Source organism: Rhinopithecus bieti, unplaced genomic scaffold (genome assembly GCF_001698545.2).
Source record: "Rhinopithecus bieti isolate Rb0 unplaced genomic scaffold, ASM169854v2 scaffold_10712, whole genome shotgun sequence".
NCBI classification, from domain to species: domain Eukaryota; kingdom Metazoa; phylum Chordata; class Mammalia; order Primates; family Cercopithecidae; genus Rhinopithecus; species Rhinopithecus bieti.
In genome coordinates this window covers 2,037,436-2,051,463 of record NW_016806920.1, presented here as the reverse complement: position 1 = coordinate 2,051,463, position 14,028 = coordinate 2,037,436, and the positions used below count along the sequence as shown (strand labels likewise).

At 35.6% G+C, this 14,028-nt stretch overlaps 1 protein-coding gene across 9 annotated transcripts in view; it reads right to left on the bottom strand.

Moving 5' to 3' along the window:
* IMMP2L (inner mitochondrial membrane peptidase subunit 2) overlaps positions 1–14,028 on the bottom strand; it is a 929,145-nt gene that overhangs the window by 116,867 nt on the left and 798,250 nt on the right. Inside the window, exon 7 of one of the 9 annotated variants that reach the window (XM_017878677.1) lies at positions 7,450–7,497. The exons of the other annotated variants lie outside the window; for them this stretch is intronic. Within the exon in view, the coding sequence (XP_017734166.1) occupies positions 7,465–7,497 (33 nt within the window). The 3' untranslated portion in view covers positions 7,450–7,464. Of the gene's footprint in view, positions 1–7,449; positions 7,498–14,028 lie in introns of those variants that run through there. 9 annotated transcript variants of the gene reach the window in all.

Below are 14,028 nucleotides of genomic sequence, written 5' to 3'. Positions count from 1 at the left end.
ACCAAATAAAGGCAAAAATGTAGAAGCTAAAAAATATTTTGTCATACAAAAGTTTTCCAGTGAAGAAATCTAATGGACAGAGAGTCTAGAAGCTTTAAGATATTTTAAACAATTCTATTTAATATTTCTATCTAATAAGAAAAACAATTGAAATTTCGTGTTTTACATATGTGAACAAATATAAACCTTAAAGAAAAGAGTGTATTAAACAAAATATAGGAAATAGAAGACATCAAACAATCCAGAATTTTGTCTTTAACTTAAGGAACATCTATTTAGCATCTATGCCATATATTGGAAGAAGTGCTGGGGATATAAAGATGCTGATAATCTCTTATGATGCACATATTTATCATCATTTACTTCTGTTGTAAGTTAGTGAATGATTTTATTCTCATTGCTGTAGCATTACTATTACCACCAGAATTTAGCTTCTTTCTCAATGTAAAAATAAACTAAAATAGCACAAACTTATTTTTATTCCTCCATATTTCAGAAAGCTCTAGGACAGTTGCTCTTAAATTTTAGTGCATACAATAATTACTTGGACAAAAGAACCTTATTGAGAAGAATAAGGATGGAACCAAAGAAACTACATTTTTGAATAAGGTAAGCAGAGGTTAGGAACATAAGTGCTTTAAGAAACATCATTTTAGATATGTGGCCCTAGAACTGTAACAGCATCTATTTTTTTTTTTCAAATGCTATTCAGCTATAAGTGGTGTGTTGGAAAATGTTTAACAATTTGGTTTCAGTGGGGTGAAGCTAATTTGTAGTGTCTGCCTATTTTTGTGGTGTAAATTCTCTCACCATGGCCAAAATCAAGTCATCGGGTTAAAATGATTGAACATCCAGCTGGGAAGTGGTGCTCAGTGGTATACCATTATGTCCACCATGTATAGTAGTAAAATGCAGTAACATGAATAGAAAATGAAGTCTTGAGGATTTATTACCTTTAATTGTAGGTAACAATTTTATAAAATTTAACTTTTAATCATGGCTACATTTTAACAATCAATCAAAAAACTGAAAACTTAATAATCATCTCCCAGAAGTCAATACAAGCCAGTCACAGCACAAACTGGTCATGAGTCATTTTATTTTGTCCACTTTACAACAGTCTGATATATAAGTAATAAATAAAGGAAGAGATTCTACTAGTTATTCTTATAGGTTTTGTTATAAGCAAATAAAACTAAATCAAAGTTATTTTATATTCAATGAGTGTAAATATTGTCTTTTCATTCAAACTTTTTCTATATCTGAAAAATATAATAAGTTATCACAAATACCGATGGAGGTAAAGCAAATTTGGGTCAACAGGCACTGTTCTTACTAAATTTGAACAATGGAGGTTTAGTTATTGAGAAAAGCATGACTTGAACTGAGGTATGGCAGGGGGAGAAAGGCATTTCTGACTCAGAGGAATATTTGGTGATGTGCTACTGTGTGTAGCTAGTTCTTAAACTCTAAACAGTATGTGTAGCAAAACAGTCTACAACGCACAGATTTGTTGTATTTCTAGGAACAGACAGATGGCTTATCTAGTACTGCCCAACTTTTACGATAAGCAAGGAAAAACTGTTTAAGAGGGGTGTTATCACCTTGCAGGGCCCTTGGATACCACAGCATATTCTACCAGGCATTAATTTAAATTACCCAGATTAAAAGAATTAATATTTATTTTCCTGGCAGGATCTTACTCAGAAATCCATGAGACATGGTGACAAGAATTGTTACTATTGTGATAGTAAGGAAAATACAAGAGTAAAGTTCTTAGGGAACTGCCTAACTAGGAAGTTAGTAAATGATCTGGACTTTGAATTTGATTTAAAGAAAGAGGAAAACACAGTTTGGCTATAAAAGAAATAAATGAAATAACCATTGCCTACAATCTATTAGCATGGATACTGTCAAGAACATATCTTCTAATGTTAATTAAATAAAATATTTTATTTTTCTATTTTTTGTAGTGTCTTTAAAATCATCTTTGACACATGAGTTGCGGCTCGCCTAGGTAAGAATCTCTTGAGGAATGGCTGAGATCTCCTTGTTCCTTTTTCTACTTCATTATGATTTGAGTGCTTTGCACCAAAGCTTCAAAAACAAGGTTGATCCAAATTGGTATTCAGGAAATTAAGTGTACTGTTCAATTCCTGTAATTGAATTAGAAGCTGACTCTCTGGATTAGTTCTCTATACACTAGATAGAAAAAGGCTTTGTTGTTAAAAAAAAACTCTTATGGTTTACACTGGTGCTGAAAAGAGAGTTGAGAATTCCCCACTGGCAAGAGTATTACTTGAAAATATTTTCTCAAAGTCTCTATATTTCTGCAAATATTCTAGAGCTAACTCCCACATATAGACTGAGAGTATATTCAGAGGTAAATTTTCAAATTCTATTGATTCTATTGTTTCAGGCTCCTCTCACCTCTCATCTCACAACTCTTCGAGCACATAACCCTGCTTGCCTGATCTTTCTCCCTTGCTATTACCCCTTCTCCAGGTTGCCAACTCACCTCTATGTTCCCTTCCCATTCTGGCTTGTTCTCAATTGGGAGCTGATTAATTTCCAGAAAAGTATCAGCTGATTAAAAGAAAACAAAACAAAACAAAACAAAAAACCAGAAGTCTTATCTTACAAACTTATCTGTATTTAAATGAATTTTACTTACCCAAACTTCAAAGTGTATATCTCATTTAACAAAGGAGGGTGCCTTTGCTAAACCCCTCTACTTCCCCGCAGAACAGGTTCAGAGTGCCAGCCTTTTTTCCTTCAGAGTGCCTGTCTCATTATTTGCACTCCCTGTCTTGTGAGTTCAGCAGCTGCATGAGAGAGCAGTTCCACCAGTGTGGGCTTATTATGTACAGATGCAAGCTTTTCATTAGGGGACTAACTGAGATTTGAATAGAATCTTTCAAGGAAATGGGGAAGATGCTAGAAGTTAACATTTTACATATGTGTTCCATGTGCTAACCTTGAAACATTTAAGGATAATTATTGGTCATGAGTTTATAAGAATTTATAGATCACTGAAAACGCTTTTAGTTATACAGACTACGTTTGTTAGCAATATGGGGCAAAGCAGCAAAAAAGTATGCATATTTTTCAACAGTAATTAATTCATCTTGTGCTACAAAAACCATCTATTTGTTAAATTGGGAGTTGAAGAAAGGTGTTCCTATTTTTCCTCCAGTAATGTAAAACATCTATATCCACTATACAATACTGAGTACAAATTCCCAGCGTAGTGTGACATGTTTCAGTCTATATATTGTAAATGTAAACTCCACAATTCAGATTTTAAATTAATTTTAAGGTGAATAAAATGCACGGCTTTTGAAGAATATTACAATATATTCTCTAATTTCAAAACGGCAAAAAATAAACTACCAAATTCTAATTTGCCATATGGTGTTCTTATTTTTTCAATTAAATATCTACTTAATATTGAGTCAGTATATTATTTCTGAGATACAGATATTTTGTATTTTTCCAAGAAAACCATACATAGAATATGTTCCTAAAATGGACTATAATATTCATTTTCCTACATTCAGATATAATTTAGGCAAGATATAAATGGATCTTATCTGACAATATGTTATGAATTGTCAAAAATCTTCATCCAAATTAAAACAGACCCATATAAAATATTAACAACAGACTGTGCCTGAAATAAAACTTTAAGGAGATAATTATAAGGGAAGTCAGCCTACCTAATTATACTTATTTTAATAACAAAAGTACATATAAAGTTTCATTATAATTATATGCCTAAGGTGATATGCTATATAGCCCTTAAACTTCTTTGAAAAATTAATAGGCAATAGAAATCAAATTCTTTTTTCCAAGAAAGAGAATGATCACTTTCTTCAATTAATTTAAAGCCTTTCCCTTTAAATATGAAGTTTATCATTGTTTCTTTCTAACCCAGTAGTGGTTGTAAGAGCTGAGACCTGAAGATTAATTTAGCCACTAGCTGAGTTAGCTCAATAAATGCCTGGAATAGGCTGTTCTAGTTGGCAGGAAGATCTGGCCTCCTCTCAGCCTTACTTCAATGTCTCCAGTATTTAAATCCAGATGTACACACACAAAAGAGATTCTGAGATATCCACAAGGCTTATATCTTGTGACAAACATATTTTAAGCCTAAGGTAGATGGTACAGTTCCAGTCCTCAGAAAGATTGTCAAAGTGAGACAATACACATGACTATTTTAAATTAAAAATAACAGTAGAGGAAAAAATAAACAAACAGCATCAGAATCTAACCTGCTATGTGTTTTTGACAGTTTTAGTACTTACTTTAGTATTGTCAATTTGACAGTTTCATTTTCTGACAATATGTTGTTTGCTTAAATGTGATAAATGCAGCCTTATTGGTAGAGGCAGGGACAGATGGAAAGGCACCTCTATGAACCACATTAGTCCTTTTAACATTTTTTAAAACTGTTTTGATGGTCTGTCAAGCAATTCAACAAAGTATTCTCTTCGGGGCATGTTTGTTTGCATATATTAGGTCCCTTAAAAAAAAAATACACAAGGAACGCTTATAACCCAAAGCTTAAGCTAACACTTACTAGGTACTTACCGTGTGCTAGGCACTCAGCTACATATCTCCATACAAATTTGTCTAAAGCACCAGATCCTTCAGAAACTCTTTGCTTAGAGGTCAGTTAAATCTTCAGCTATGTACAAAACTATCACATGCCTTGGGTAAAATATGGGCATAGGAGCACAAAAAGTACTGTGTCCTTGGAATAAGAATAAAGAGATTCAAAGGACAGGGATGTAGAAAGATCAGAAAAGATCGTGAAAACGAAACTGCAGAAAAGACCAATAAAATCCTGAAGTCCAATAAAATAATTAAGTAAATAAATTTTAGTGTGCAGACTGAGGCAATGGAAGAGGAATAAGTAAGGGATAATTATGATTTTTCCTGAAAGGATATGAGCAGGAGATGTGTGCTCTTGAGTACACTGAGGTTAGAACAGGAACAGTGGATCTGGGAGGTGTATAATGTTAACAAGGTTTTCTGTTCTCTAGCTTGGGTCTAATTAGCTTAAACTCAGCTATCAGGGACCATATAGAACAGGGAAAATGATAGCATACTAATGCTGAGTTTTGTGATTGTGGAGTCCTATATCTTATTGATAGAGATTGAAGCCCAGTATTACTATTAATATTATCTCTGTGAATTTTATAATAGCTTTATCAAATAGGTACCAACATCCTCAATTACAATGAGGAAACTAAAGGTCAGCAAAAATAATTTACTTTTCTGAGGTCACAAAGCTGGTTCTTAAGTCACAACTTAAGTAATCTGTTCTTTCCAGCTCAAATTAGATGTTGTTTCTATTACAATATGACTAGATCATGTTAGTAAATGCCATTATCAAATGTTCGCATGTTGAAATACAGGATTTTAAAGAACTGAAAAAATGTAAACAGTCTGCTAATTAGAACAAATATGTAAAAAAATTACTCTTGGTATATATATAGACAGTCTTACTCAATGGACATGTGATGTTTGAGTAAAGGGTTTTCACAGCATTTTACTATATCAGGGTACTGTGAAAAATTCAATATCAAACAATTGAAAGAGGAAGAAGTCTGTCTCAGATTACATTGTATTTTTAATACAAGAAGAGGAAAAATACATAGAAGTTTAAGAAAATGCAGAAACGTATGTAAATGTGGAGAGGCAAGCTCTCTAAGGAGCCAAAGGTTTACATAGAACAGGTTAGCACCCAATCCAACAAGTTCATTGTAGTGTGGAGAAATGAAAACCATGTGACCTGAGCACATTCCTAAACCCCATGGAGCTTTGGTCCCTCCATAACAAGACGTTGGACTAGCCTCTCCTTAAGTTCATTATAACTATTTAAAATCAAAAATCAAGTACAATTAATTTTATGTCTTTTATGGCACAAGTAAATATTTTCTTCAGAAGGACCTTAGTGGGTCACGCATGAACCCACAATAAAAGAATTACACTCTAATTTGCCCTTCCTTTGGATGACTTACCATCTAGATAACAAGAATACAATAAGTAATATTCCTCTTCATTGGTACAATTCCTAACCTCCTTCAGTGTTACAGTTAATAATTTAAACACTTGATAGCAAAACCTATGGACTTCTTCAGCAATGGAAATATCTTATTTTACTTTTAATGCATCTGTTTGTGTGGGCTCAAAACTCACGAAAAGTTTTTGCATATATTTGATCTTTAAAAAATCATGTAACAACTGCATCTACTTGCAGTATCCTCCCTCACACTGAACAGCATCTCCTCCCCTACCCTTCTACATTCAATCTGTAATCAAGACCTTTCATCTTCCAAATAACTCTTGATTCCATCTTCATCTACCATGAAGCCATCATCCATGAACTGGGCTACTGCCCAAGCCACTAAAAGGATCTGCCAACATTTACATCTATTGTATTTCCCTCGAATCTGATCTCTGTGCTTTCACCAGAGTGATTTTTTAAAAATGTAAATGTGATCACCCCTCATCCATGCTTAAAGCTTTAAAGATGTATCATGGTTCTAGGATAAAAACAAAACCTCTCAGTGAGGTCTCCAATTCATACAGTGGTCTTCATCTTAGCTGCAGATTGAAATCGCTTGGAAAGTTCTTCTGAAAATCCTAATGGCTGGATCCCACCCTGGAGATGTTTATGTAATTGGTCTGGAGTGGGGCTGGACAGCAGATTTTTCAAAGCTCTACTTAGAGCTCTCCTTTGCTACCAGGGTTGACAACCAGTTCTCTAGAGCTGCACTGTCCAGCATGGTAGCCACTCACCACAGAGATTATAATCACTGACATAAGATTTAAAATTGTAATTCCATGTTAAACGATGTCATTTTAAAATAAGATACAAGAAACATTTGTAAAACATTTTCTAAAACATGGTATTAGAAATTACCTTTACTCAGAAATAAGGTTAATTTTAACTTCTCATCAGTTTAATGACATTCTTTTTAGAAGAATAGATTCATAGATGATAAGTAAATTTTGGTGTTAAAATTACAGTAGGAGGTGGCAGAAGTCAGAATGTCCAATTATGTCTGAAGTCCTTTTACCAAAAGTTATTGGTAAAATAGATGAAAATAAATGTGTTTTGCCCAGAAAATATCCCTGAAACAAGGCTTGCCATCTTTTAAAAATTTGCATCAATACAATCTTCTGCTTATTATCACTTTTAAGTTACAGTCATTTTTAAATAATATATCTTCTTATTAAATATCTCTAATTCTGTTGGTGGTGATTCCACATCAGTGTGGCTGGATTTAAAAATGGTTCTGGTGACCTTGAAAATCAGATGTTCTCATCCTCCAGGATGGTAGAGTCCCAAGGATCTTTTTCAGTATTAGGAGTATATACAATGAGCTTGGAAAGCAAAAATAAATCCTAAGGCACTGGATTTTTCATACATTTTCCCATTTTATTATTAGATTAGAAAACAGTGACTTCTCGAAGGCGACACATCTAGGAAGAGGGGAAGCAAAGATAGAATCAATGTTTGTTTCCATCCTCTACTATAGTCGTCTTTCCAGGATAACGCCTTGCATCACCAATGACAGGAATGCACATTTGTCAACAGAAAGCATTATAAACCATATCCACTTAATTTTATTGCAGAGATGTTTGATCTGATCAATAGGCTATTTCATCATATAATTATTACAAGTAAAAACCTTTAATAATGGAAAATACTGTAATAAAACTTCAAGAAACTCTGATCTACAACACTAACTGTTCCACATAATTTGTCAATTGTACATTGATATGTATTCTTCTCTGTCTTTCATATTTGTATATCTAGTTTTTAAAGATACTTCTGATTCCTTGAAAGGGAGAGTCTATCTTAAGGATGTTTCACATTTTCTGCAAGCCAGTCCCAAACCAGGCACATAACAGATGTACTATAAGTCCTTTTATAAATGAAAACGATGAATTCAGAAAAAGGATGCTTACCACACTGCTGCATTTTCTGTATATTAACAATAAATATTATAATAAGTCTTTTAACTAACATGTTTTCATGTTTTCTCAGTCTATGATAGAAACAGCTTCATAAGAAGAAATTAGTTTAGTCTAATGTTCCCAGAATTATTTTTATAATAAGCTGTATCAAATCAAATATAATACATAGTTACTTGAATCCCAATATATATCTTTCTATGGAAAATATCAGATGAGTTTTTCAGTTGCCCTTTGACATCCAGACACATTTGAATGCTAGAAAAAACATTATAATTTGCAGCAGTATTAAGTCTCTGAGAACACATGAGAGTTCAAACAGGATCTGTTTTATCTTTTCACGGAGTAAAGATGCTAAAAATAGCATGGGCGTAAGCTTGGACTACAGTTTTGTGAAACTGCTATCACTTCACTGGAAAATGGTGGAAATGAAACAAGACTGTCTTAGGGGGCCTCCCGTAGGAGATGGACTGGCACTCACGTACCAGCCCTTCAGAGTTGTTACACCAAAGGCCTTTTACAGCTGATAGCTAAACCTAACACTAAGTATGATCTAAATGTACGACACCTCATTGTACTTGTATTACAGTACGCAAATACAAATAAAGTTACCACAAATTGGTGAACAATTAATGAGATTCATTGCAGGGATATTTCATCACTGAATGTTGTTTTCCTGCCAACTGAGACATGATGTATTTAATTCTAAATGACACCACCTGCTCCCACCTCTAAGTGAAATGAAAAAGCTGCCAAAGGGCATGTTGGGAATTAACTTGCAGGCTTCCTTTTAATCAGGCATTTCTCCATAACACTGAAAGCCAAAAACATAACATAATGAAAAATAACACAGCTTTGTAAGTCAATAGTTGAATTTGGAGTGCTTGTCAAATAAAAGAAACTTGGGATATATAGCATGATATTCCACATGATAGTATTCTTTTCTTGCTGTGAAATTACTTTCTTACTCTAAAGCAGGAAAAAAGAAAAAAAAAAGTGTAAGAAAATACAATTTTATCTGACATGACAAATCAATAAGAAGTGACTTATAAGGAAGAAAAGTGAAGGGAATGTTTTCATTTGTCATAGTTACCATGATAATGACACTGTGAACTTAAGAGAGCATCTTTTATTTGAGAATCTGAAAGTGCTTCCCACCCCTTAATTCATAATGTTGCAATATACCCCCAGTGAAGTATTAACATGCTGTATTGCAACCTTTCCTAATAGGTAAGATGAGTTAGTGTATGGACAGGTATTTTATAAAGAACTTTACAAAGCTTTTCTTGTAGCTTTTATCTCTTGATTTTCAGTTCTCTCTCCTGAGCAACTGAACTGCTACTCAATGTGATCAATGGAGGGTAGAGGAGGGCTTATGCAGTTGCTTTATGCCAAATTTCTTATCTTGGGAGTCTGTCAAATGAGGATCCACTTCAGAAATAATCAAGTTGCCAAGGACAATCTTGGTACTAGAAAATATAAAATCTCCCAAATTATTTTCCCATTAAGTCTTCTGCTAATCCCCAGGAGTCTCAAAGTGACACACTAATTAAAATGTGAAGTCAAAATCACGTTTGAATTAAATTTGTAAAATAATTTTGAGGGATGCTAAGCCAAAACAAAAAGATTCCGATTTAATTCATCCCACAGTCATCCATTCACTGAAAACATTTTTCTAAATATGCTTTATATGCCAGGTCCTAGGTACTAGGAATAGGTCAGGGAACAACATGGCAAAATCCTTGCCCTAATAGGGTTCACATTCTGATGCAGTGATAAGAAATAAATGAATACATGGTAAAGTTCCAGGAAGGACAAAAAAAAAAAAACAACAACAACAAAAAAAACAAAAACAGATTAAGAGAATGGAGTAGGTTCTTCTATATAAGTAGTTAGAGAAGGTTTCTTCAAGGAGAAGAATACAGGTCTACATGAGGAAAGGGAGGGAACCCAGCATACATCATTTACACTGCATGCCTTTTCCTCCTGCCTGCTCAAGGACTTTGCTCCTGCCGATATCCCCGATCATTATTTACTCCACTTTCTGCTTTTTTCCCCCACTAGTTTACAAATACACTCTAAAATCTTCCAGCCTAAATAAAACTAACACCCTCCTTTGACCTGATATGTCCTCTAAAACTCATCTCTTTCATATATTTCCCTTTACAGTCAAACTCTTCGAAATAGATGTTCACACTCAAAGTCTTATTTTCCTTTCATTTGTTCTTGAACCCTCACTAAGCTGGGTTTGAGCTTCACAACAAGGAAATATCTCCTAAGGGTCATCAATGACCTTCAGATTGATGGAATTAATTCTCAGTCCACATCGTATAATGGCACTTGATGCAGTGGATTTAAACTAATGTAAATACTTGCTTTTCTTGGCTTCTAGAACACCACTCTCTTAGTAGCATTGGCTACTTATGTCAGTCTTTTTGGATGGCTCCTTTTCATCTTCCTAAGCCTGAACATTGAAGTGTTCCAGGGCTCTGTCCTTGGACCTTCTTTTCTTTGTTTATACTCACTCTGCCTCATCCAGCTCCATGCTTTCAAACAGACAAGTGGCTTCCAAATACATCTGTAGCACAGATCCTTCTTTAAATTCATACATCCAATTGCTTATTTGACATCTCCACTTAGTCGTCTTATAGGTATCACAAATACAACACTGCCAAAATCTAATTAATTTTGCACTCTGATACACACCTGCTATTCTCAGCCTTCCCCATGATGGTGGATTTTGTATTCCAAAGAGGGCTGCCACAATATTTCCCATCTTGCTTGCTCTTCTTGCAATGTGACCTTGACATGTCTCCCATAAGTGGTAGTATATCTGTTTCCTATCATTGATTCTTTGTGAACCTTTGTGATGGTCTCATTCCATAGAGAATGGTGGAAGTGAGGTTATGTGATGTCTAAGACCAGATCATGAACATGCAATCCTAATTGGCTCTCTTGGTTCAGTCAGTCTTGGAACTTAGCTGCTGTGCTGTGTGGAAGTCCAAACTCACTTGCCTGGAAAGACTACCTGGGGAAGCTGTGAGTAGGTGTTCCAGCTGGCAAACCAGCTGAAGTCCTAATCAAAAGCAAGCATCAATTGCCAGACATGTGCATGAAGACACTTCCAGATAATTCCAGGCTCTCACCACTGAGTGAACCCCAGGCTTTTAGTCTTCCCAGCCAAGGCTTTACACATTGTGGAATACAGGGAACAGACAAGATGCCCCTGCTGTGCCCCATTCGAATTTCTAACCCATCAAATATGTCAGTAAAATAACATGGCTGGTTTATGTCACTGTTTGTTAAGATAATGGTAAATGGAAGAGATTTACCAGTTGCTCAGGACAACTTGGATTCATCTTTAGCTTCTCCCTTTTTCTCATACCCACATTAAATCTGTCAGCAAACCCTGTGAAGTCCAGCTCTTTCTTCATACCATCATATCTTTTATCTGGACTATTGCAGTAGCCTCTAGTCTTCATGTTTCTACCTTCCCTCCCTTCTTGTCTACTCTCAACACAATGGGAAGAGTACTTCCCTAAAAATATAAATCAGTTACATCACGTCAATGCTCAAAACTGTCTATCGGCTTCCTTTATGATATAGATTAAAAGCTTAAATCCTTAATGGCCTAGAAGAAGGCCCTTCATCATCTGAGTCTCCACCACCAGACTGACCTTATTTCCTACCGTCCTTCCTGCCTGACGTGTTACATCCTAGGCATACTGGTGCCATTGCTCTTCCCTAAAAACACCTGGCACACTCATGCCTCAGGGCCTTTGCATTTGCTATTCCTTCTCCCTGGAATATACTTACCCCATATATTTATGTGGCCACTCTTTCATTTCCTCAAGGCTTCTACTCATGAGTCATTTTGTTAGGTATTCTCTAAACACTTTCCATAAAGTAGCACATCTTATGCCCATGGATCTTATTCTTCTAATTTTGTTGACTTACCATTACCTGAGCCCTTATACATTTGTTAATTTGTTTATGTTCTGTCATCTTTCTGTAGGATGAAAGCTTGCTGACGATATAAACTTTGTCTTGTTGAAAGCTCTAGTCACTGGGCCTACAGTAGTCTCTAGGGCATAGCTCAATAAATATTTCTTATTGTTAAAGGCCATTCAAGCATAGGGGAGAATAAGTACAAAGGGCTGAAATAGGAACTAGTTTGACTTGCTTGAGAAACAATATGACTGGGACAGAATGAAAATGGGGGAGGGTGTATGTGAGAAGGTCACAGAGGTAGTCAAAGGTTGGATCATGTAGGTCTTCAGAGGCTAGGGAGAAGACCGATGGAAAGAAACTGAAGGGCATTTGATGTGAGCTGAGTAGCATTTTTAAAAGATTATTCTGGATGCTCTGTGGAAAATCATCTATATGAAGAGCAAGAGAGGATGAAGCATCAAGGGGACCAGTCCCGAGGCTCTTGCAATAATTCAAACAAGCAAGATATCATGGTGGCTTGAACTGCAATGGTAATGACAGAGGTACCTAAGGTGGTCAGATACAGGATGTATCTGCTTTTCAAAGTAGAGCTGAACAGACACGATAGCTTGGTTATAAGACAATGAGAGTAATCAAGGATGAGTTCTAGATTTTTGGCCTGAGCAAATGGTTAAACAGTGGTACAATGGGGCCACTTCAAAGTAGGTTTACTTTAAGCAAGGGTCCTATTTTAGCATGCTGAGTTCAGAGCCGGCAAGCAAGTCCCAAAGCAATGTTCAATTGTACTATGGTTTAGTCAAACTAAAGTTCTAAAATCCAGTGAGTAAATTCTTTGATTCTCAGAATGTCTGGGCACTCAACACAATAGCTGAATTTGAATAAAAATATGCAAAGAGACCAGTAATGACACCTCACATAAGAAATACCTATGTCTGCCACTGTCTTGGAGAAGCACCCCGACACCTGCACACACAGATGGCCTAACTGGGCACCCTGAAAACTGATAGACTTGGTATTTGGCAGGTGAACCATCAAGAAAATTCCATAAACACAAACTTCTACTCATGAAAACATAGCTCTTCCTAACATTTACAGATACTGGAGGAAAACATCACACTAAAAACCACAGTGAAAGGCTAAACACCACCACTCAAGTAAAGAACGAAGTACTTGCATGCCTTTCTCCCAACATGCACATAAGAGAAAAAGAATTTGTAAGATAGCTGATGACTAGGACCAATAAGGAACATAAAATAATGAAACATCATAAGTACAGCTGTTAGGGAGCAGCCATTAAAATGGGTCCCACTGGCTTGGTGCTATCCAAGCAGAAAAAGCAAGCTTACCTGACCAACTCTACACTTCCATAAGCTAATAACCCTTTAAACATATTTGTCACTTTAAAATATTTTTAAAGTATTTTAAAATATTTTGCCAGGGATTTTTCCCTAAGGGCGGAAATGAAAACTATTACTGTGTTATCTTTAATGATAATTATTCTGACATACATATATTTTAACATATGAATCCTTTAGATTTTATCCTACCCATTTTTTGAGGTTTTCAGGGGCCAGTAAACAAAACTATATTCCTCTTCCTCTCCTAATTTGGAACCAACTGTGTGATGAATAAATAAAAGATCAAAATGTCAGCTTTATTACTAATAAAGTTGATCAGAGAGCATGACTCAGAGGTACCACCACAGTGAGCCCCCTAATACCTTCTAATACTCCTGAATTGAACAATTGCCAGATGATGTCTGAGAGGAGACCCTAGCCTGAAAGTTCACTGAGTAGAGAAGCAGAGAATGTGTCCAGCAGACAGGAGCCAGGATGATCTGGGCACCATCATTTCCTTCTCTGAAACTCAACTATCAGAGAAGTCACTCCTTCTGCCTTGGAAAGGGCAAATGATGAGGTGGAGAGAAGCAGGGGCATGTCTTCCTCACATGTTTTTCCCTTCTGGAGAGCACAGTAAAAATGATCTCCCTCTATGAGAACATGGAGTTGAGAATAAATATTCTTCCATCTTGCCCTTCAAAGTTGGGCAAGGGAACTAGTTTTATCTACAGTCAGAGAACTGGAT